This window comes from Arvicanthis niloticus, chromosome 5 (genome assembly GCF_011762505.2).
Source record: "Arvicanthis niloticus isolate mArvNil1 chromosome 5, mArvNil1.pat.X, whole genome shotgun sequence".
Classification (NCBI taxonomy): domain Eukaryota; kingdom Metazoa; phylum Chordata; class Mammalia; order Rodentia; family Muridae; genus Arvicanthis; species Arvicanthis niloticus.
Genome location: NC_047662.1, coordinates 10,585,026 through 10,609,858, shown reverse-complemented (window position 1 = coordinate 10,609,858; position 24,833 = coordinate 10,585,026). Strand labels below are relative to the sequence as shown.

General features: G+C 44.0%; 1 protein-coding gene across 2 annotated transcripts; it reads right to left on the bottom strand.

The window, feature by feature from the left end:
* Positions 1–1,756: 1,756 nt before the first annotated feature.
* On the bottom strand, positions 1,757–20,495 carry Cfap107 (cilia and flagella associated protein 107). 2 transcript variants are annotated; one of them, XM_034503794.2, is made up of 4 exons: positions 20,180–20,495; positions 9,701–9,814; positions 5,100–5,277; positions 1,757–4,205 (listed from the first exon to the last, which is right to left on the bottom strand). In XM_034503794.2, exons 1-4 carry the CDS (start codon positions 20,288–20,290, stop codon positions 4,024–4,026), a joined length of 585 nt encoding a protein of 194 aa, XP_034359685.1. In that variant the 5' UTR covers positions 20,291–20,495; the 3' UTR covers positions 1,757–4,023. The 2 variants fall into 2 exon arrangements, with proteins under 2 accessions (XP_034359685.1, XP_076789904.1); XM_076933789.1 differs by having other exon boundaries at positions 9,726–9,773; positions 20,180–20,472.
* Between the last annotated feature and the right edge of the window lie 4,338 nt (positions 20,496–24,833).

The following is a 24,833-nucleotide window of genomic DNA, read 5'->3' as shown; positions in this document are numbered from 1 at the left end:
CCCCAAGACACTGCATCTGTCTACATTAGGCAGTCATAGTCTCCAGGGCCTAAGGTCAATTCTCCTTCCCCCAGGTCCATCTCAGCTGTCTGGACAGGATATGGTATAATGGCCTAGAGGAGATAGGAATGGAACTGTAAACATCAAGTCGGGTATACGTGTCCCAGCTGGAGGAAAAGAAAGCCAGAAAGAAAGGAAGAGAAAGAAAGAAAGAAAGAAAGAAAGAAAGAAAGAAAGAAAGAAAGAAAGGAGAAAAGAAAGAACAAATGAAAGAAAGAAAGAAAGAAAGAAAGAAAGAAAGAAAGAAAGAAAGAAAGAAAGAGGAAACCCAAAACCCTCAAGGGAAGAATTCATCCTGAAACCCCGCAGAAGGAAGCAAGCCCTCTAGACCAGGTCCCTTGTACCTGTCTCATCTCCAGAACTGTAAGAGCATAGGTGTTCATCCCTTTAAGGCAATGGGGCTGTGGTGTTTTGTTACAGCAGCTGCAGTAAAGTCATGCTGAGCTTTTCACTGTCATGCTGAGCTTTTCACAGCTGCCAAGCAGCTGAAGCTGGCTGAGCTTCCCCATGCTCTTGCTGTGGCCCTAACCACCCTTCCTTTCTACCCATACCTTCAGCATTGCCACCGTGACCTAAACATCTTTCCTCAGGAAAACTTTCATTGGCCCTATCTGGCTGAACCCGATCTCTCCATCATGGGGTAGGGGGGAGGGGGGGGTGCGGTTTCATGGCTTCTACTTACTCTGGCACACCTTCGTATCTTTCCAAGGTCTCCAGTCCCACAGGCCTGTTCCCCAACACCTCTGTGTCCTGTAGGTTTTTAATAGGCCTCTTCTCCTGCTGGACTGAGGTTTTGTGAGGGAAGCACTAGATCAGTCACAGCTCAGTGGATGTTTATGTGTGTGTCCACCATAGTCTGGGTGTTGGAGCAAAGAGGAAGGCCAGCTCTGACTCCTAGAGCTTTCCTAACCTAACCTTCCCTCATCACCTGATTCCCCCTTCGGTCATCGCCCCCTCCCTTTAGTCATTCAACAAAGATTTGCCAAGCCTTTAGTACGTGTCAGTGTCAAACATTCTGGATACTTGGAAAAATAACGAAGGAGCCAGAGTAGGTGCAGAGGTTACCCTGGAACAGAAGGCTGGAGGTCAGCAGGTTTCCCGTGAAAGCGATGACACAAACTCAGGCGCTACATTTTGAATCACATTACTTGCCTCCAGTGCAAAACCACACGCGCGCACCAGCTTGTGAGCCAAGCACAGAGAGGAACCCAGATGTCCTGCGGAGAGGCACAAAGACAAGGGCTTAAGTGAGCATACATGTGGCCACTTCTTTGGGTCCAGTATCTGCCTCTACACCTCAACAACTATGTAACCTCAGGCCATTAAATAAATATTATCTCTTCCTCCTCCCCTGTAAAACAGAACTGTCTCCGATGATTCTGCAGCTTGGAATGCGCTGGTTAGTCAGCGAGAGAGTCCACCCCCAGGCAGAGAGTATGCTCAGTCCTCAACAAAGGTTACACTCAAATCAACTAACCCCTCTTCTCTCCTCTCTGTTTCAAAAATGTAAGAAAATAAGTTTCTATTCATTATTTTTATCCAAGATAGATCAATAGTTGCTGTTTGTTTGGGTGGGAAAATATATCGGTAATCAAGCAGATCTAAGTTGCTGAGATTCATGAATGACTGGAGGGATGGATTGTGACACCATGTCTGTTGCACGCCACGAGGAAGGGGAGAGAATACACCAGTGGGCTCGTGAAACAACAAAATCCTTTTATTATTCCTACCAAATAAATGGAGTCACTAATGGATCAGGGCCACTAGGTAAGAACTCAGGAGCCTTGTTTCTTCTGCCAGACCTGAGTGCTGCTGAAGGGTTTTATAAGTGTAAATCAAAAAAGCATCTGAGCCAAGGTACAGTTATAATTTTTACCAATCAGAACTGAGGGATTGACTTTCCCAAGTGTTGCTTAGAAAGGAAATTGATCAGCTTAGGTAAAATGGAGTCTGACGTCAAATGACAATACAAGTCTCTTTTATCTGCTCCCAACAGTATGTATGCATGTATGAATGAATAGATGGATGGAAAATGTCTATTTATAGAGAGATGAGTGAACTGATGGATGGACAAATGGATTGAGAGATACGTGTATGTATAGAAGGATGTGTGTATAAATAAATAGATGGATGTTGAGATGGATGGATAAATGGATGGATGGATGGATGGATGGATAGATGGATAATGATGTGCTAAATACAGAGTTACCATGAGGTATAGTCCTCTCTCAGATTGGCAAAAGAGGTCCAAAGGAGGCACTTGCTCTGATACTTGGTGGGAAGATCTGAGTTCTGGGAAAACAGGGTCTTCTGGGACTGGAGTTAACCAGTCCTTATGAATTCCACTGGAGGCACAGCATGACAGAGACTCAAAGGAATAGTGTGCTGGGTCTGAGAGGCATCCCCCAAAACAACATATTATTTGTACTCACTCAAGCATCATCTATATACATTGTACCCACAGTAGTGGATGCCAACAGCCGGAGTGGGGATGGGGACCCATAGCAGAGAAAGGCTCTTCAAGAAAGACTGGGCTGTAACTGTTCTACCAGCCTGATGACCTGAGTTCAACCCCTGGGGACCACATGGTAAAAGGAGAGAACTGACTCCTTCTATAAGTTGTCCTCCTATCACATAACACTCTGTGGTGTGTGCATGCTTGAACTTGCCCTCCCCTCAGTAAATATGAAAAATACCCTGGGAAAAGGTGCCAAATTAGAATTATATCCTCAACTTGTGACAAGTCCCCATGGTGGGTGGACCCCTGTTCTGGGTGTTTTTTTCCTCAGGAAATTCACTTTATTCCAACATCCTTAAAAATTGCTCCTCCCCAGAACCCCACAAAGATATGAGAACCCAAGGGCAGAGGACTATGTTCCATGACTCCCTTTGTGCCAGCTCACCTATTCTGTAGCGTGAGCAACATCACTGAGATGGACTTCTTTTCTGCCACCTGATATTTTGACATACTCCTCAGATCACTGTCCCTATTCTCTGCCGTTTCCTCATGTGTCTCACAGCCAAGAATGCTTCTCCCTCTTGGACCTGACATTCCTTGAAAGTACACACCAACTTGTAAAGTTCTAAGGGAGTCTGTGGCCTCTCTGTGCTTCAGTTTCCACTTATGTGGCATATGGGAAAATCAAACATATGGACTCGTGATGGGGGCTGCTGAGATGGCTCTGGGAGTAAGGCCACTTGCTGCCAAGCCTGACGATCTGAGTTCAAGCCACAGAAGCCACATGGTAGAAGGAGAGAATCTATTCACACAAGTTGTCCTCTGAGATCCACATTTAAAAATGCACAGACATGCATACACATAAACAAACACATACATTTTTAAAGGGCTTTATGATGGTGTTAATACTGATGGTCAACTTGACAGCTCTAGACTCACCTAAGAGAGAGGCTTTGGGCATGCCCATGGGGGATGATCTAGATTGAATTAACTGTAAGCAGCACAACTCCATAGACTAGGATTCTGAGACAAAAAGAAGTGAGCTACTGAACCTACCTCTTCCTTGGGATGCAAGGAACCAGCTACCTCCTGCTTCTGTTCCCAGGCATTCCCCAGCTTAATGAGCTGTACCCTGGAACCATCAGCCAGAACAAACCCTTCTTCCCTGAAAGCATTTATCTATCAGATCACAATGACCAATGCAATGGACTCAGGACCCTTCTGCTTTTCTCCTATAGTGTCTCCTTGTCCTCTGTACACACTTGGCTTGGCAGTCATGTAAAGAAGCTTTAATTGTGGGGTGGAAACAAAAACAATCTATGAGTTTAGAGAGAAGGTACCATAAAATACTAATCATGATTCCAAGAGGATCCCACACCCTGCCCAAAACAATGGTCCATAATTAATTCTTAGGGTACATCTGCAGATGGTTTCGGTCTGTCAAGTCCAGAGAAGTTGTGGATCTTCTGCTGGCTCTGGCCAGACTGCAAGTGGAGTGGTACTTCTCAGAAGTGTGGGACAGGGCGCAGTCGAGGGGGAGGGACTGGGATGGCATGCTCCCTCCTGGACATAGCGCACACAGGCAGCCTGGGGTAGGATGTAGTATAGATGCTTCCTTTCAGGCCAGTCTTGGGAGCAAGCCACTTTTTCTGCAGTTGTTCTAGTAGTCCATAGTTTGTGGGAGGTCCTGCAAGAGAAACCAGGTTTGGGTGACACAAGGGCTTTCAGGAGTCTTGTACATAGTGGTTATAAGAACACATGGGAGGGCCACTGGTGGTACACACCTTTAATCCCAGCACTTGGGAGGCAGAGACTGTGTGAGTTTGAGGCAAGTCTGGTCTACAGAGAACACACACAGTAGTCACATCACACATCAGAGCAACAAACCCACCTAATTCTGGAATGGCACAGTAATTGCCCATTGTGGCAGTTTTGTGCTAATGGAGACATCTCTAGGAGCTGCTGGGGGTGAGGTACAAGGGCCAACAAACAGGAAGCACAATTGTCCACACTCCTGTCACACTTTCCAGGTCATTATAAAAGGACTAACGCTAACTAGCAAGGTGAGCAGAGGCCAGTGAGGGCATGAAAGAACTTTCCCAAAGCTCTACCCCTACCTGGTTTATGTTTTTGTTCAGTATACACCCCTTATCTTGTTTATTCAATCTTATTTATTAATAAGATAAGTCTGTTTCCTTCTTGGATCATTAACACCATGAAGGTAAAAATGTATACTTGTCGTCACTATGTCCCCCAGGTACTCCAAGGAAAATTCAATTACTGTGCATAGAGGGAAGGCCCAGCAGAGGAGTAGAGTGTGTGTTGTTTCTGACCACCTTTGATCCTGGTAAATAGGCCCTATGACATACAGGTGAGACTGTCATTATAGGATTATCCCTGATGTCAAGGAAAGGAGGCAGGTGTAGTCCTGAGCAACAAACAGGACTCATTTTCCCATGACCTTACCCCACTGCTCATGTAGTGAGGTCTTTGTCTCTGATGAAAGCACATCTCAGCCCTGTGCATCTGTGGTCCCCTTATTTACCAAACACAGGGGGAAAATCTCCAATTATAAAAGTACCAAGAAGGGGAAAGTCAGACTTCTCTGGCAGCCACAGCAATTTCTGTCCATTCCAGGTACGAAGGGCAGGCAAGCATGGGTTATAACTGTGTCGATTGTAGTGGTCATCATAGGTGCTGATCAGATAACGATTAGAAGGCTCCTGGTGATGGGTGATCAGGTGCTTGTATGGAACACCCTGGAAGAACACACACAGCCGCCAGGTTATCCATCAGAGCAAAGTGTCCCTTCCAGCCCAGAATGAGGACAGTGATCACCTCTCAAGAATCTCCAGTGGAAAGGAAGCCCCCACTGGTCATCAGAGACTTCCAAGGGCCACAGAACTGCCTATCTCACTGGGACTATTCCTCTTGCAGTTATATACCCCAGTTATATACCCCAGCTAGCGGCTTTCACTTCTCTGGCCAAGTCCATTCATCCCCAGGATGAACTACAATGGTAAATTAAAATTAAAGTCAGGATGTAAAACTGTTGTTTTTATAAAAAAATAAGGAGAAAGAATATGTTTGGTGGATGTATAGTCAGGTATGGGGGAAGGGGGTGCCCTTGTGGGCCCTTGTTGAGGCATGCCCTCCCCCTGAGGGACCAGTCACACATAGTATAGATAGAGCCACACATAGTATAAAATAGAGTTTATTCAGGGCATGAGGAGGCCAATTGAGAGGGAAGTAGAGGCAGGAAGAGAGAGAGAGAGAGAGAAAGAGAGAGAGAGAGAGAGAGAGAGAGAGAGAGAGAGAGAGAGAAGGAGGAGGAAGAAGAAGGAGGAGGAGGAGGAGGAGGAGGAGGAGGAGGAGGAGGAGGAGGAAGAGGAGGAGGAGGAGGAAGAGGAAGAAGAAGAAGAAGAAGAAGAAGAAGAAGAAGAAGAAGAAGAAGAAGAAGAAGAAGAAGAAGAAGAAGAAGAAGAAGAAGAAGAAGAGAGGCCAGCCATGAGCAAGTAGAGAGGGGGGGGGGGGATGGGAAGAGAGGGGCAAAGGGGCCAGAGGACAGAGAGGGAGCAAGGAAGCAAGAGCAAGTGAGAGCAGAGTGAGGCAAGCAGCCCCTTTTATAGTGAGACAGGCTCATCTGGCTGTTGTCAAGTAACTGGAGCAGTGCTTAGACAAAGTGCCAACAGAAACTATCAGGGCCACTCAGGGTAGAGCTTTGGGATCTGATATTACCCCCTTTGGTTCAATCTTGCCTTGTCACCCTAGCTGCCTATTTCCAAGGCAAGGGGCATTTGGGCCTCATAGTTCCTTCATTTACTGTTAGAAGAAGCAGATAAGTCTCCGTAAATCGCCTTCCCCCAGGAAGGATTTATGGCACCCTCAGCTTCAAAGCAAGGAGCCCTTTCTTTGGTGAGGAGTTATTCACCAGGAGGGAGAAAACTTGTTTTTATTCCTCTGGGATGCCTGCCCAAAACCTGAGTTTTCCTAAGGAAATCCTTCTAGCTTGGAAGGGAACCCCAGGGAGCTGGACTGATGGAGGGGAAGTCTGTTTGTCATGGGCTATAGAAATTCTGTATCCCAGACTTCAAAGGGTGGTTCCATAGCTAAATCAGAGCACAATGCCAGAGAGAGATGAAGGGCTCAGACTGGGGTATGATGCAGAGTTCCCAAGGTCTGCATCACCAGGGGCTAGGAGTGCCTTTATAATCTAGCCAGTGAGCTGGAGGTATTCCCTGGACAGGGGGTCCTGAGTGCCACACTGCTATCTCAAAAATTATACAGTGGCAAAACATTTTCTTAGACCCTTCTGTTCTCAAGAGGGAGCATGCAATTCCACATATGGCCACATGAGGTAGCAGAGAGCAGACCAGGGGCAGCCTATTACCTTGAGAGAGGGATGGGGCATGGTGAATTCTTAGGGACAAAGATAACCTTGAGGAAGGAATTTCTGGTGTGTGGGTGTATGATGATAGTAGTGGGGTATCAGGGGACCTTTTTGAGAGTTTCTCTTTGTAACAGCCCTGGCAGTCTCACTCTGTAGACTAGGCTGGCCTCATAAACACAGGGATCAACATGCTTCTGCTTCTAAACTGCTGGGATTAAAAGTGTGTATGTACCATCATTGCTAGGCCTTCAGGAGAACTTTTTTTTTTTCCTGAGACAGGGTTTCTCTGTGTAGCCCTGGCTGTCCTGGAACTCATTCTGTAGACCAGGTTGGCTTTGAACTCAGAGATCTGCCTGCTTCTGCCTCCCAAGTGCTAGGATCAAAGGCGTGCGCCACCACTGCCCGGCTCAGGAGAACTTTTAAATAAATATTTATTTTATCTTTGTGTGTGTGTGTGTGTGTGTGTGTGTGTGTGTGTGTGTGTGTTGAGGGTGGGGAGGAGAATGCCCAAGCTCTCCAGAAGAGGGAGTCAACCATGTCCACCTGTAGCAGCAGTTATGGAGGGTTGTGTGTCAACAGACATGGGTGCTGGGAACTAAACTCAAGTCCTTTGCAGGAGCAGAAAGGACTCTTCACTACTGAGATACCTCTCCTCCCCCAGAATTTGATTTTTGATGGCCCTGGAATTTATTAACTTTAGCTGTATTAAACCATGAGTTGGGGACGGGGGTTGTCAAGGTTTGTAATGAGTCCAAAGGTCTCTTTTGGCTCTACTCTTAATCGTAGACAAAGGTGGAGAAGAAGCTATGTTGAAATGATCTGATATGTAAAATCAAGGCTAAGGTTGGCTGAGCACTGGGCGCCCCAGGCTGTGGGTTCTGATTCTGGTTTCCTCCAGTTATAGTACCTGTTGTGTCTTCCTTGCACAAAGCACTGGTGAAGGACAAAAGCCCAAGAGCATCAACATGCCCTAGGGATGTTGCACTGTTTGGAGATGCCCACACAGCTAGGGATGGCACTGCAGACTGCAGATGTGTGCACAGTCTGGACATGTCAGTGTAGTCCATATATGCTCGTGTGTCCCAAGGATGCCAACAGAGAGCCCGATACCATTTATCATGACATGACTTTCCCAAAGGCAGAAGACAGCCATCTTTGACAGTGTCATTACAAAACCCAGCTCTCTTCTCAAAGGGAGTAAAAGATAAGTTTATACTTGAACTCAGTAGGAGTGACCAGAGCTTGGGAGAACAAGTTCCAGTTGCCAAGAATAGTAGGTTGTATGTAGAAACAGTTTCATGAATTTTTCAATTGTTTTTTGCATTTATGTAAAAAAAAAAAAAGCCAAACATTAGTTTGCACAAGAGTATGTGAATGTGTGTGTGTGTGTGTGTGTGTGTGTGTGTGTGTGTGTGTGTAGATCAGAGGTCAACCTGAAAACCTTAGGTTCTCTTCTTTCACCAAAGAACATTCAAGGGATGGGATGTCAGACTTGGTGATTGGAGCCTTTTGCCCTTGCCAGCTGGCCCTAATGAAGGTTTTGTTTTATTGTTGGTGGTGTTTGTTTGTTTTAATTTTTTTGAGAGCATGCCTCACTGTGTAGGCCCAGCTGGTCTGGAACTCCCTACGCAGACCATACTGTCCTAAAATTCATAGAGCCCCACCTGTCTCTTCCTCCTAAGCACCAGGACTAAAGGTGTACACCATCACACCTAGAATCTCCTGAAGTTTTTTATGAGCATAAAACAAAACAAAGCCATAAAACAAAGTATTTTTCGAATACATCTGTTGAAACATCAGGTAGGAGAGTTACCACAAAATGGAGAAATCTCTGCTATGTGTCTCAGATGCTGTCTCATGAAATTCTCAACTTTGGATAGGTGGAAGCTAAGTTAATGCATTTTTCAAAAGGTTTTCCCAGATAGCTGCAAGAATGTTAGGTCAGACACAAGTGCAGTGAGTGGCTGTTAAGGGGACTAAAGATAGCCCCAAATAAGTTGGCTCTGTCTGTAACATTCCAAAACGTTACAATCTGAAAGTTCGGATCAGTAGAACCTTTAGCATAGGTGTGTCTCTTCCCGGCTGCCTCCCCACCCACCCCCCACCAGGAACTTCAGTTCAGACTAAAATGAAAAGAATTTCAGTTCATGATGAAATAAAATTAAGTCATGCTGAGAGACTGTTCAGCTGGTAAAGCTTCTTGCTGCTTGCCTGGGGACTGGAGGTGGATTCCTCAGGTTCCACATGGTGAAAGGAGAGAACTGATTTCTGTAAACTGTCCTCTGACCTCCACACATGCACACATCCATGAGTGTATCCCACAGCAAGTGAACAAATAATGTTTTAAGCTTAAAAAACAAACAGCTACATGCCTGGTCTGATTTATAGAAAAGCCACTCACTGTCCCTTTACCATCAAGCCACACAATTTGAAAGGGTTTGTCTCCTGCCTTTGGATTCTGAAAAGCTGATCTCCAGGTTCCCCCCTCCCACTAAAATACTCCGATTCTCACAATCCACACTGTATTCCTTCCTGCCACCCGCCTGAGTTTGAGCAGGTGCCAGGCAGATGGGATGGGGAGACAACAGGCTGGCAAAACAAAACACTCAGCACTCTCACTTGGGATTCTCGGACTGTGGCAGCACAGAGCACAGTTACGGCCTATGGATGAATAGTGATAAGCTTGTCCCCATCGAAAGTCTGGCAGGAGATGACCCTACTTGCTGTACCCAGAAGTGCTAGTATCCTGGAGCCTCTGGAACATTCCCACCTGCTAATAAATGCCACTTTACCTCCGCTTTACTTTTCGAATACCACCTGGAAATGTGGTCTGGTCTGTGGTCTGGCCTCGGAACATACTCCTTCCTGTAAATGCATTGGGGCGTGTGGTCAGTGGCTTTGGTGAACTGGAAAAGAACACATATTCGTGAGAACGTCTGAGATGCCGCCTCTCATACCCCTACTTTGTCCCCCATCAGAAGATAGGTAGGCAGAGAGTGAACAAAAAAGTCCAGAACACCAAATAACACAGGAAGGGCATGAGCTAAGGGATTCAGAGCCTGTCTCAGACTCACTTGGCCACTCTCTTTTGTCCTTTATTTTTCTTTCTTTTTTTTTTTTTTTTTCAATTTTTATTTTATGTGTCTTAACATGATCCCTTCATGTATGTGTATATGGGGGTGTTTGGTTCCCTGGAACTGGAGTTTCAGACAGTTGTGAGCTACCATGTAGGAGCCGAGAATTGAACCCAGGGCCTCTGGAAAAACAGCCAGTGCTATTAACCACTGAGCCATCTCTCCAGCGCAGATCTGTACTTTCTTGTTCTTGGCATTCCTCTATGCTTGGAGTTCTCAACCTTCCTAATGTTGCATCACGTTCATACAATTATTATTATAACTGCATTAATATGTATAATATGTGGTGTCCTCCAACTCTAAAATAATTTTCATTGCTACTTCATGACTGTAATTTTGCTACTTTTATGAATCATAATGTAAATATCTGACACGTAGGTTATCTAGTATGTGACCCCCGTGAAAGGGCTGTTCAGTGATAACCGACTGCTGCTCTATGCTGTCTCTTCCTTGCCTTTCTCCTTCCTGTTCTTCATTTTCTTTCTTTAATTTTCTTTTATTGGATGTTTTCTTTATTTACATTTCAAATGTTATCCCCTTTCCAGGTCTCCCCCCCCCCCAACCCCCTATTCCACCCCCTTTCCCCTGCCTCTATGAGGGTACTCCCCCACTCCCCTACTCCCCCACTCTCACCTTCCCTCTCTGCACTTCCCCTACACTGGGGCATTGAACCCTTTCAAGCCCAAGGGCTGCTCCTCCCACTTATGTCCAACAAGGCCATCCTCTGGCACATACATGGCTGGAGCCATGGGTCCCTCCATGTGTACTCTTTGGTTGGTGGTCCAGTCCCCAGGAGCTCGGAGGGGTCTAGTCAGTTGACACTGTTGCTCCCCCCATGGAGCTGTAAACCCCCTCAGCTCCTTCAGTCCCTTCTCCAACTCCTCCATTGGGGACCCTGCATTCAGTCCAATGGTTGGCTGCGAGCATCCCCATTTTTGTATTTGTCAGGCTCTGGCAGAACCTCTCAGGAGACTGCCATATCAGGCTCCTGTCAGCAAGCACTTCCCGACATCCACGATATGTACTGTATAAGGGATGGATCCCCAGGTGGGGCAGTCTCTGGATGGCCTTTCCTTCTGTCTCCACTCCACACTTTATCTCCATATTTACTCCTGTGAGTATTTGTTCCTCATTTTCTAATTCCTTCCTTCTTCCTTCCTTCCTTCCTTCCTTCCTTCCTTCCTTCCTTCTCCTTCCTTCCTTCCTTCCTTCTTTCCTTCCAGCTTGGTTTGGTTTTTTGAGACAGGGTTTCTCTGTGTAATCCTGTCTTGAAAGTCACTCTGTAGACCAGGCTGGCCTTGTACTCACAGAGATCCTCCTGCTTCTGCCTCTTGAGTGTTGGGATTAAAGGCTTGTGCCACCACCACCACCTGGCTCAATCTTAGTCATTTTTAACTATACAGTGCAATGACATTAGGCACATTCACATTGTTATCCAGTTACCCCCAATATTCCTATCCAGAAGCTCCACATCCCGAACAACAGCTCCCCATTCTTGCTACCCTGGCCATGTTACTTTCAGATTCTATTAATGTGCATACTGTAGACACCCAGAAAAGGGGTCGGGTCATATAGTGTTTGTCCTATTACACCTGACTCTTTTCACTTCTGTCTTCAAGATTCATCCACGTGAGAGGATATACAGAATTTCCTTCCTCATAAAGGCTGTGAGACCTATCTTGTTTATCCATCCATCCATGGGTAAGTACCTGCATTGTGTGCCTCTCTCTTGGCTAAGTGTGAATTATGTTGCACTGCATGTGGGTACAGCAAATCCTTCTGAATCTCAGTTTTTACTTTTTAAAAAGATTTAATTATTTTATGTATGTGAGTAGACAGACCGTCACTGTCTTCGCACACACCAGAAGAGGGCATCAGATCCCTTTACAGATGGTTGTGAGCTACCATGTGGTTGCTGGGAATTGAACTCAGAACCTCTGGAAGAGGTGCTCTTAATTCTCATTCTTTTCAAGTTATATACAGAGAAAGAGCTGGCAGCTCATGTGGTCATTTTGTGTTCAATTCTTTTTATTCCTCCCCCCTCTTACTTTAAAAACATTTTTAAAAAATAATTTTATTCTTGTTTTACACACACACATACACACTATCTATCTATCTATCTATCTATCTATCTATCTATCTATCTATCTAACTATATGGTGGTCTTTTTGTACTGTGTGTGCAGTACCCTCAGAGTCCAGAAGACAGACAGCATCAGATTCTCCTGGAACTGGAGTTACAGGCAGTTGTGAGCTGACGTGTATGTGCTGGGAACTGAGCCTGGGTTCTCTGGAAGAGCAACTAGTAGTCTTAACCACTGAACAATCTTTCCAGCTCCTCAAAATATATTTTTTAAGACTTATTTTATTAGGCAGTGGTGGTGCACGCCTTTAATCCCAGCACTTGGGAGGCAGAGGCAGGCGGATTTCTGAATTCAAGGCCAGCCTGGTCTACAGAGTGAGTTCCAGGACAGCCAGAACTACACAGAGAAACCCTGTCTAGAAAAAAAAAAAAAAAGATTTATTTTTATCATCAAAATATATTGTAAGAAATTCTCAAAGAATTCTTATTTTTATTTATTTATTTATTTATATTTATTTATTTTTATTTATTTCTCAAAGAAAAAATAAAAACACCTGTAATAGATTTATTTTTATTTTATGTGTATGAGTGTTTTGCCTGTGTATATCACATGTGTGCCCAGTGTCTTTAGAGGTTAGAAGAAGACATTAGATCTCCTGAACTGGAGTTGCAGGTCATTGTGAGCCTCTGTGTGTGTTACGAACTGAACCCAGGTCCTCAGAACAACTATGCCTCTAACTGTTGAGTCATTTCTCCAGTTCCATTTTGAAAACAATTTTAATTTTTATTCATTTGAAATAATTGCATGTATGTCTGGGTGTGCATATGTGCAAATGCCTGAAGAGACCATTAGTGTCAGATCTCTCTAGAGCTGGAAATATAGAGGCAGGGAGAGCTGCCTGAGGTGGGTGCTGGCTGCGAGCTCTCTGGAAAAGCAATGTGCACTCTTAACTGCTAGGCTAGCCCCTTAAAAAGAATTTGAACATGTTTTTATTTGACGGGGTCAGGGGTATGTGGTCTATACATGTGCCTGATGCATGTGTGGGGGTTAGAGGACAGTCTGGGACTCAGTTCTCTCTTTCTGCCATGTGGGATCTGAGGATCGAACTCAGGCCATAATGCTTTGCAGCAGTCACCTTTACCCACTGAGGCATCTTGGTACCGTCTCCTCTTTTCTCTTTTTAAATTGATACTTTTATTTCTTTAATTGAAACAAAACAACCCCCTTCTCTTTCCTCTCTCCAACTCTTACCATGTACCCCACATTGCATACTCTAGAAATCCTGGCCTCTTTTTTTTTTTTTTTTTAATAACTGTTATTACCTACTCACTCCCATACACACCCTCCTCCCCACCCCACCATGCATGCACACACCTACCTAAATGTATAAATACAGCCTGCCCAGTACATTAGTGCTACTTGTGTGCATATGATTTCAGGGGTGACCGTGGACATTAGATAACCAGTCAGGGGCTCATCCCCAAGGAGGACGCTTCGTCTAGCTACCAATGCTATTCGTTGCCTGCAGTTTGTTGTCTGTGGGTTGGGTCCTGTATTCTGCTCTCTTCATTTTTCTTTCCCACTCTCTCTTCTTTCCTCCACTCCTTTCTTCTTTCCTCCCTCCCTTCCTCCCTTCTTCTCTCCTTCTCTTCCTTCCTTCCTCCTTTCTTTTCTTCCTTCACTTTCCTTTCTTTCTTTTTCATTCTGAGATAAGGTCTCTGTATATAGCTCAGGCAGGTTCCAAATTCAGAATGCTCCTATCTAGGAGGAAGGTAGATGGGGCTCTAACCACTGAGCGACATCTCTAGTCATATATATATATATATATATATATATATATATATATATATATATTTACATATATATATTAATTACAGTAACTCAGGCAGGTCTTGAACTGGTGATCCTCTTGTCTCAGGTTTCTGAGAGCTGGAATTATATACTTGTGCCACCACAACCTACTGCACCATTATTCTTAAGAGGTTTGATTTTTTTCTCACATCTTTGCCTTGATATCAGGGAAATGCTGGCTTTATTTTTTTCATTGTATTTCCTCCTCTTCAAATTTTGGAGCGTATTTGAGAAGTATTGGTGTCAGTACTTTTTTTAATTTTTAATTTTTATTTTATAAAATAAGACATTTTGCCTGGATGCGTCTGTTTATTATGTGCATGCAGTGCACACAGAGACCAGAAGAGGGCGGCATTGGATTCCCTGGATCCGGAGTTACAGATTCCCTAAGCGCGATCACTCTACAAGAACCGCCTTAACTGCTGAGTAATTTTTTCCAGCCCCCAATGTTACATTTTTTTTTTTCTTTCCTCCTCTTGAATGTAGTCTGGTAGATTGCGGGTTTCTAGGAATTTTTTTTATTACATATAGATTTTCCAGTTTTTCCCGGGGCTGGAGAGATGGCCCAGTGGTTAAGGGCATTTGCTGCTCTAGCAGAAGAAAAGAGCCTCCAGTAACCATGGCAGAGACTCACAACCTCTTGTGATTACAGTTCCCAGGGCTCTTATGGCCTCTTCTGACCTCCACTGCATTGCATGCATGTGGCATATGACTACATATACATAAATGAAAATCAAATCTCAGAAAATAATTTTTAGTGTAGTGATTCCCCACTTTCATTTTATTATTTTAAGTTTTTTTTCTTAGCCCACCAACAGACTGTGAATTTTGCCCATTTTTTCTTTTTAAAAATATCTATTAGTTGGCCGGGCGGTGGTGGCTCATGCCTTTAATCCCAGCACTTGGGAGGCAGAGGCAGGCAGATTTCCTAGTTCGAGGCCAGCCTGGTCTACAGAGTTAGTTCCAGGACAGCCAGGACTACACAGAGAAACCCTGTCTCGAAAAACTAAAAAAAAAAAAAAGATTTATTAGTGCTTGTGAGTGTGCACAGCCTGTGTGGATTATATGGTGTAGTGTGGTGCGTACACGTGCGAAATATATGATGTCTATGTAGAGTATATGATGTGTCTAATATATGATGCATGTGTGTTGTATGTGTGTATGGTGTGTGCAGTGTACATGGTGTGTATGGTCTGTGTGGTCTGTGTGGAGCGTTTGGCGTGTGAAGTTTTTATGGTTTGTGTAGTGTGTATGGTTTGTCTAGGCTGTATGTAAGTGTTTTGTGTGAGTGTGTTGTGTGTGATGTATGTAGTTTGTGGATGTGAGGTGTAAGGCACATGTTGTCCCATGTTTGCATGTTGTGTATGTAGTGATCAGAGGACATCATCTGGTGTCACTCTTGGCCTTCCCCTCTGTTTAAAGATAGTCTCTTACTGTTACACACTACACTGTGTACCCTGAGCTGGCCTGCAAGCTTTGGAGGATGTCTGTCTTTTTTTCTCCCCTTTGGGTATAGGTTCTGAGATCATACACGTGCCACCACAGCCAGCTTTTACAAGGATTCCTGGGATCTGAACCCTGGTCATTAGTCTTACATGATGTTTTTGTCAGGTTGTCAGCTGGGCACTGAGTTAAAATCATCTGAAAAGAAGGAAGTTGAATTGAGACAATGCCCCCATCAGACTGGCCTGTAGACTAGACTGTGGGAGTCAATGCCCCCATCAGACTGGCCTGTAGACTAGACTGTGGGAGTCAATGCCCCCATCAGACTGGCCTGTAGACTAGACTGTGGGAGTCAATGCCCCCATCAGACTGGCCTGTAGACTAGACTGTAGGAGTCAATGCCCCCATCAGACTGGCCTGTAGACTAGACTGTAGGAGTATTTTCTTGATTAATGATTGATGTGGGCGACCATGCCACTGTGGTCAGTGCCAACCTTGGAAAGGGGGGCCTGTGCTATACAGAAAAGGAAACTGAGCAATCCATGGAGAGCAAGCCAGCAAGCAGCATCCATTCCTCCCGCTTGACTTCCTACCCTGACTTGTCTGTGCCTGGGACTCATGAGTCAGACCAACCCTTTCCTCCCTAAGCTGTTGTTGGTCAGACATTTATCACAACCACAGAAAGTAAGCTATGACACATGGCAAGCAAGCACTTTCCTCTATTGAGCCATTTCTCCAGCTCCTTGTTGGTGTTTTCAATTAGGCAACTCCTGTTTTCATTGTTTTCTGCCCCTCTCCTTAAAAAAATAATATATAAAAAAGTCATAAAATATAGTCCCAGCTGGTCTCAGATTCACTACATAGTCCAGGTTGGCCCAAATTCTTCCCTAGCCCAGCCCTCTGCTACTTTATCCTGTTCCCTCCCTTCTCCCCCCCCCCCCTCTCTCTCTCTACAGAGTGCAGAGGTGTTGAGACCTTGGAGCTAGAGTTACCAGTGGTTTTGTCTGTTATCCAGTTGTAAGACTTGGTTTATAACCTATGACATGGTCCTAGGAATTTGTCATGTGTGCTTGAGAAATGTGTATCCTTGTTCTGTCAGATGGAATGATACATGCATATATTATGTTTAAACAGTTTGTGGTGGTGCTCAACGTTTTGTTCTCGTTTTGACCTTCTATCTGATAGTTGTACCCAATATTAAATATGTAGTATTGAGCTACTTTTTTCCTGGTTTTTTGAGACAAGGTTTCCATGTGTAGCCTTGGCTGTCTTAGAACTTATACTGTAGACCATACTGGCCTTGAACTCAGAGGTCTGCTTTCTGAATGCTGAGATTAAAGGCACCATGACCTCAGCTTGAGATAGTTTTTTAAAAAGACAGATTGTTTTTATTTTACATGAAAGAGTGCTTTGCCTTCATGTGTCTGTGCATACTGTGTGTGTGCCTGGGGCCTATGGAGATCTGAAGTGGGCATCAAATTACAGGTGCTTGTGAGCCACAATGTGGGTGCTGGGAATGGAACCCAGGGAATTGAAGCCACGGTTCTTAAGTGCAGAGTCATCTGTCCAGCCTCTGTTTTAATCACTAAGTGAAGATTTATTTCAAGGCCCGAAGCAGATTCAAACTAAACAAAATGATACTGTAATTTCTTATTATTTGCCGACACATAACACAAAGTTTCTGAAATCGAGACGATTAAACCCTGAGCCACATGACCTGAAACTTCCCACAGCAATATCATTCAACAAAGTGTAAGGTGACATCATTAGTGGACTGTCACACACTTAACGAGAATGTAATTAGCAAGAGTCTCAGATCAAACAGACACAATCTGTAAATTTTATGCTTTCGGTGTTTGTTTTCACTCTTCTTAAGTCCATAAAAAACTGCGCTCCATTCAGGAAGGAAATCTCTACAATTTAAAATTACAGGGCTCTCAAGATGGTTCAGTCAGAGGAGGTACTTGCCATGAACCCTGATGACCAGAGATAGATAACTGGGACCCACATCGTAGAAGAGCTGACTTTCAAAAATTGTCCTCCACCGTGAGTCAGCAAGGGCATCACCCCCAAATACACATAAAGGAATAATGATTTGTTTGTTTGTTTGTTTGTTTGAGACAAGTTTTCTCTGTATAAGCCTTGACTGTCCCAGAATTCATTCTGTAAATCAGGCTGGCTTTGAACTCAGAGATCCACCTGCCTTTGCCTCAGCAGTGCTGGCATTCAAGGTATAAACATCACTCCCAGCTAAAAAAATTAAATTCTACTTTCAGGGTTCTGGGAATATAGGTCAATGTCAGAGTGCTTGCCTAGCATTCATAAGACCCTGTGATACCTCCAGCATCAAAATGATCTATCTTTAAAATTTACCTTCAGGATCTGCCTTCATGCCTGCCTCCTCACCAGTGCCATGGGGACCTACCTGATGGGCACATAACAATCTGTAAGGGAGTTTCCCAACTCCTATAATAATTGCCAGTGATTATTTATAGACTGGAGTCCCTTGCAGCTTTCTCCTATAAGAACCCCAACTGGTTGATCATCTGGTCATTTTCCCCTGTGCCCCTTGGTGTTCCTCCTCCTCACATCCATCAATCACAATTGAAGCTAATGATAACTCATGCCATGCCTAGTGATGACTAATATTTTCCACAGAAACAATCTTTTCTATTTGTCCAAAGTGATGGAACACGGTCAAAAGAATGATGAACAATGCCCAGGGGAACGGTGAGAAACATTTGCATTTGACTTACAAGACATATTTATTCTTGTTGGATATCAGAAAAATCCAGTCTGGTGAAGGAATATTCTGAGTGCTGGCCTCAGGGTACCCTCAATGTGGATATGGTCGTCTGCCTTACTTTCATGCTTTCCCAGATACAATCTTCAGTATGTGCCAGGCAATTATATTTAAATTGGTCTGTCCTGAGAAAGTTCTGGGAAAGGGCTGCTCTGTTAATATTTAGTGTGTAATTACTGGCATTTATTTACATGTTTTTCTGAACTCAAGCAACCTTCCTTGGATCATTGCTTTCTTTTTTTGTTTGTTTGTTTGCTTCATGCATAAAGGTACACTAAAACTGAAGTAAAGTTTGCAGCATAGGTGTCTGAAAGACGACACAAAGCTACTATCAACTTCCCCCATTCTCCCAAGATCAAAACTGGCAGTTCTATCTTAACTCCTTTTGTTTTTCATTTTCCAAGATTATATGAGGATGTCTAAGAATTGCTGAAAAGAAAAAATACATACATACATACACACTTATGTACTAAACATACATATACATACATACATACATACATACATACACACACACACACACACACACACACACACACAATATTAGGCTGGCTTTTACTTGTTTTATTATCAAGAATGACCTTGAAATATAGATCCTCTGCCACTATCTTATAAGCGCTGAGTGCTCTGGAGTACAAGCATACAACACCTCACCTAGTTTATGCACCTATGGGAATTGAACCCTGGGCAGGTCTCATGCATGTTCAATAAGCACTGTGCGTATTGAACTACCCAGGTTCAGTCCTAGCAAAATTCTAAGTGGCTCCTTCTTTCTGGCCAAAAGGTTAAGGTTCAGTCAAAGCTAACACCAAGAACCTGTCCTACTTGAGAGTTAACAGTGAACGTGGGCAGGAGGACTTGTAGAACTAGTACAGTGAGCAGCAATATAGCCGTTAACATCACTTCAGGGAGAGCTTTGCCTGCTCCAGTAGGTGCTATGATCAGATCAGGCTGAGAAGCGTAGAAATTCTTCAAATAGAAGTGCAAATAATAACCCAGGGTTAAAAGTGCTTACTGCTCTTGCAGAGGACAAACTTTGGTTCCCATCACACACAATGGGCTGTTCATCACTGCCTGTAGCTCCAGTTCCAATGGATAGGACTCCCCCTTATGGCTTCTGCAGGCATTTGCATGCAAGTGCACATGTGCATGTGATCACAGACACGTAAACATACACACACACTCAAATTTTTGTTTTGAAAGATTTACATATCATTTTTGTTATGTGTGTGTGTGTTTGTATGTGTGTGTGTGTGTGTGTGTGTGTGTGTGTGAGTGTTTGTCTACATATATGTATGTGTACCAGGTTTATACAGCACAACGAAGCCAGAAGAGGACATTGGATCCCCTGGAGTTGTGTGTGAGCTGCAATGAGGACTGGGAACCAAACTCTAAACCCAGTCCCCTGCCACAACAGTAAGTGCTCTTACCCACTGAGCCTTGTTTCCATCTCAGTAAAAATAAATAAATAAATAAATAAATAAATACATAAATAAATAAACTTTAAAGCGCTATAAAGCTGGTAGCACATGTCTTTAATCCAAGAATTTGGGAGGCAGAGGCAGGATCTTTGTGAGTTCAAGGTCAACCTAGTCTACAGAGTGAGTTCAGAGACAGTGAGGGGGTATGTAGAGAAACTCTATCTCAGAAAACCAAATAAACAAATAAATAAACAATAATGAATGTAAAACTATAAAGGAATTGGGGATCTCCTGGTACTTTGAAATTCCCCAGTGACAACAGTGTTAGCCTTACAACTATACTAATACCCCTCCTATGGTGTTTTTCGGGCATAAGGAGGGACCTTAATTATTGCTTAAATGCATCTTTCCCATGCAGAACAAGAAGGCCCTTCCTTATGCCAGGGTCTTACGCTGAACCACGCATTACCTCACATTTCAGAGTGGCCATAACTATACTCCTCTGAGCTATTTTCCCACTGGCTCTTCTTCCTTACCTTCCCTCTTTCTTCTACCCAGTTTCCAACAAGCACTTTCGTTGAATACTTCTTTTCAATCTGCCAGCCTGGAGTAGAAAATGTCTCGGGAACCACTGAGGTCGAAAACATGGCCAAGATCTGTCACACGTCCCTTTGCCTTGGCAGATTCAAGGGCGAGAGAGATGTTATGAGGTTGTTACATTAGTCATATCCTCATCTACCCTTCATGGGTAGTAGGTGACACTCTGTCAAGCTTGGGAAATTCAGAACAAAGCCCAAGAGCTCACTTTCCTCTGGGGAGAGTGATGTGATCTTGGATTCTCTTCTGTTGACTGTCTCCATGGTGACAGACTCTGGGCATAAATATTCTTTACCAGAAGCAGTTGGTTCTGGGTGAGCAAAGCTGGTTCCACAAGCACAAGCCAAAGTGAAAAGGCACCTTGGAGTAAACAGTAGTGAAAGGCCAGGTCTTTGTTGTCACCCTAAGAAGAGGGCCACCACCCTTGCTTCAATCTTTTTTATTATTATTATATTTATTTACATTCCAGATGTTGCCTCCCTTCAGGAAGGGAGTTCTTCCTGAGTTCTACCCCCTGTTCCCTCCTCTTTGGTTCTGAGAGGGTGCTCCCCCACACAGCCACCCACCCCCACCTCACCCCCAACCTAGCATCCCTCTTCCTTGGGACATCAGGTTTTTTTTGTTGTTGTTGTTGTTGTTGGTTTTGTTTTTTACAGGATTAAGCACAACTGAGGCCAGACAAGGCTACATACGTGCCGCGGGTCATGGACCAGCCCATGTGTGCTTTTCGTTTGGTAACTTAGTCTCTGAAAGCTCTGAGGAGTCTGGTTAGTTGCTACTGTTTTTCTTCCTATGGGGTTTGTAATGCCCTTCAGCTCCTTTAGTTCTTCCCCTAGCTCTTCCATAGGGGTCCCAGACCTCAGTCCAACGGTTGGTTGTAAGTATTTGCATCTGTCTCAGTCAGCTGCTGCTAGAGCCTCTCAGAGGACAGCCATGCTAAGCTCCTGTCTGCAAGCACAACATAGCATCAGTAATAGTGTTAGGGTTTGGTGCCTGCACATGGGATGGATCCCAAGTTCTGCAGGTCACTGAATGGCCTTTCCTTTAGTCCACATGGTTTTTGTCACTACATTTCCTTTAGACAGAAACAATTCTGGGTCAAAAAATTTGAAGATGGGTAGATAGCCCCATGTCTCAGCTGGGACCATGTCTATCTACTGGAAGTAGTCTCTTTAGGTTCCATCTTGCCACTGTTGGGTATTTTGGCCAAGGTCATCCAATTGGGTCCTGGGAGCCTCTCACATCCCAGGTCTCTGGGACTTTGTAGAGCTCCCCCCCACCCCAACCCTGCACTGCTTCGTATGTCCATCTATTCTCCTGCTGCCCCCCTTCCCGCTTCTCCTGTCTCTCTCCATACCTGATCTTGCTCCTGCCTCCCCTGTCCCACTGATGTTCCTCCCTCCCTCTGCCTCCCATGATTATTTTGTTCCCCCTTCTAAGAGGGATCGAAGTATCTACACTTGGGTGTTCCTTTTTGTTAAGCTTCATATGATCTGTGAGTTGTATCATGGGTATTCTGAACATTTTGGCTAATATCCACTTATCAGCAACTATATACCATGCATGTCCTCTTGGGTCTAGATTACCTCACTCAGGATAATATTTTCTAGTTCCATCCATTGGCCTTCAAAATTCATGATGTCTTCATTTTTAATAGCTGAATAGCATTTTATCATGTAAATGAACCACATTTTCTGTATCTATTCTTTAGTTGAGAGCCATCTGGGTTGTTTCCAGCTTCTGCGTAATACAAATAAGACTGCTATGAATATAGTGGAGCATGTGTCCTTGTTATATGATGGAGCACCTTTTGGGTATATGCCCAGGAGTGGTATAGTTGTATCTTCAGGTAGAAGTATTTCCAATTTTCTGAGGAACTACAAGATTGATTTCCAGAGTGGTTGTACCAGCTTGCAATCCCACCAGCAATGGTTGAGTGTTCCTCTTTCTCCACAACTGGCATGACTTGGATACTTTCTTGAAGGTGAGTCAAATGGTAACTACGTGGTGTTGCTATCCTATGTTAAGATACTAACAAGCATTCACTCACTGCACCCCTTAAAGGCTGGTACTGTAATGCTTTGTAGTTGAGGACACTGAAGTACATAGAGAGGTTCAGCTTCCTAAGACCACAGGGTTACCTGGGGGATACCTGAGAATTTCATCTATTCCAACTCGAGCTTAAATCATTGGCTTCCATCCACTGCTTTCCTGTAACTCTGCTTAAGTGGTTTCCATGAAGAATTCTGTATCATGCTTGCAGCTAACCACAATATGGTTCATTCATTCATTCATTCATTCCATAAGCTCTTCTCTTTATCTATCGTAGGTGTCATGATGGTTTGAATAAAAATGGCTCTCATAGGCCCATAGGGAATGCCACTGTTAGGAGGTATGGCCTTGTTGGAGGAAGTGTGTTACTTAGGGCTGGCTTTGAGGTCGCAGGTGCTCAAGCCAGGCCACTGTTTCAGTCTTCTGCTGCTGCCTGCAGATCAAGATGTAGAATTCTCAGGCACCTCTCCAACAACATGTCTGACTGCATGTCACCATGCTTCCTGACATATTGATATGGACTAAACCTCTGAACTGTAAGCCAGCCCCAATTAAATGTTGTCCTTTATGAAAGTTACCATGATACTCTGTTATGCTTGTGGACAGGAGACAGTTATGCTAGCATAACTATCCTCTGAGAGGCTCTACCCAACAGCTGACTGAAACAGATGCAGAGACCCATAGCCAAACATTGGACAGAACTTGGGGTGTCCTGTGGAAGAGTTGGGGGAAGGATTGAAGGACCTTAAGGAGAGAGAGAGACTTCACAAGAAGTCCCAACATAATCAACTAACCTGGACTCTTGGGGGATCCCAAAGTCTGAACCACCAACCAAAGAGCATACATGGGTTCCAACCCTTAACATTGCCCCTTCTGCATAGATATAGCAGATCTGCAGCTTGGTCTTCATGCAGGTACCCCTCAAACTGGAGCTGGGGCTTTTCTTGACTCTGTCATCTGCCTGTAGATTCTGTTCCCCTAACTGTTCTGCCTTGTCTGGCCTCAGTGGGAGAGGATATGCCTAGTCCTCAGTGACTTGATGTGCCAAGTGTGGGTTGGTGCTTGGGGATGCCTTCCCCTTCTCAGAGGAGGGAAGAGGGAATGTGGGAAGGAGCTCTGAGAGATGCTACAATCTGGGAGTGAAGTGAATAAAATAAGTAAATTAATGGAAACAAAAGGGGTTGCCATGGTCATAGTGTCTCTTCACAGCAATAGAAACCCAAACTAAAACAGATGTTAAGGTGAAGTTGCAATGCATTAGTGAATATACCTTGGCTCAATTCAATGGGGCAGAACCCACTATCTTGATTATTGTCTAGGCCAAAGGATCAGAAGTGACCGAGATAGCTATCTACAGAAGGCTGGTTCAGTATAGTGGAGTATGTTTACATGAAGTAATGTTCCACAGCTCTTACGAAAGCCTGGTCTAGGCCCATGTTACGTAACTCAGTGGCAGGGCACTTGCCTAACATGTGAAAAGGTCCTTAGCTTAAACCCTAGTGAAGGAAGGAAGAAAGTGGCTGAATAGGAGAGGAAGAGGAAAGAGCAAAGAGAAAAAGGGAGACAGATAAAAGGAACAGGGTTAACCCCAAAGAGGCACTAATAAATAAAGGAACTTGTTTAAAATTTAATTGTACTTTATTTTATGTGTATGGGTGTTTTGCTTACATGTATGTCTGTGTACCATATCCATGATTATTGCCCATGGAGACCAGAAGAGAACATTAAATTCCCTGGAATGGGAGTTACAAAGATCTGTGAGCCAGTATGTAGACAATAGGAATTGAACCTGGGATCCTTTGGAAGAACAACCAGGGATCTTAACCACTAAGCATCTACCCAGCCCTAGAAGAAAATTTTATATGAAGTAGCCACAGTGATGACACAGTTGTATTTAGGAAAATGGGATATATTTCTAATCAAAGTTCATAGATTCATGAATTCTGCATAATTCCACAGGTACAATTCTTTATTTTATAGACTACAACACAGTCATGGAAACCATCACTAAAAATGAATGTCCTGATAGGAACTGGACCCTACCTACCTGACAGCCCACAATGTCTGGAAGTCCAGTTCTGTGCATCCAGCATCTTCTTCTGACTTCCATGGTACACATACATACTTGGAGGTAAAAGATTCACAAACAGAAGTAAAATTTAAAAGAATCTTAAAATTTTGTTTAAATGGATGTATCGGCATTGGAGAGCTGGCTCAGACATTAAAAGTACTTATTGCTCTAACCGAGGACCCAGGTTTAGTTCTCAGGACTCATATTGAGTGGCTCACAGACACATATACCACCAGCTTCAGGGAATCTGATGTCCTCTTCTATATGTCTAGATGTCTATAGACACTGCACCTATATGCACTTAATTACACAGAGAAAAACACACACACACTACAATTTAAAATAATAAAGATATATAAATGAGTGTATTGATCAGTAAAGCTGTAGTAAAACAAAACTCTCATAAAATCACCAGGTAGGTCAAGGGAGAAAACTGTCAGCACTTACCAGTGTTCTGCATGTTCTCTCTT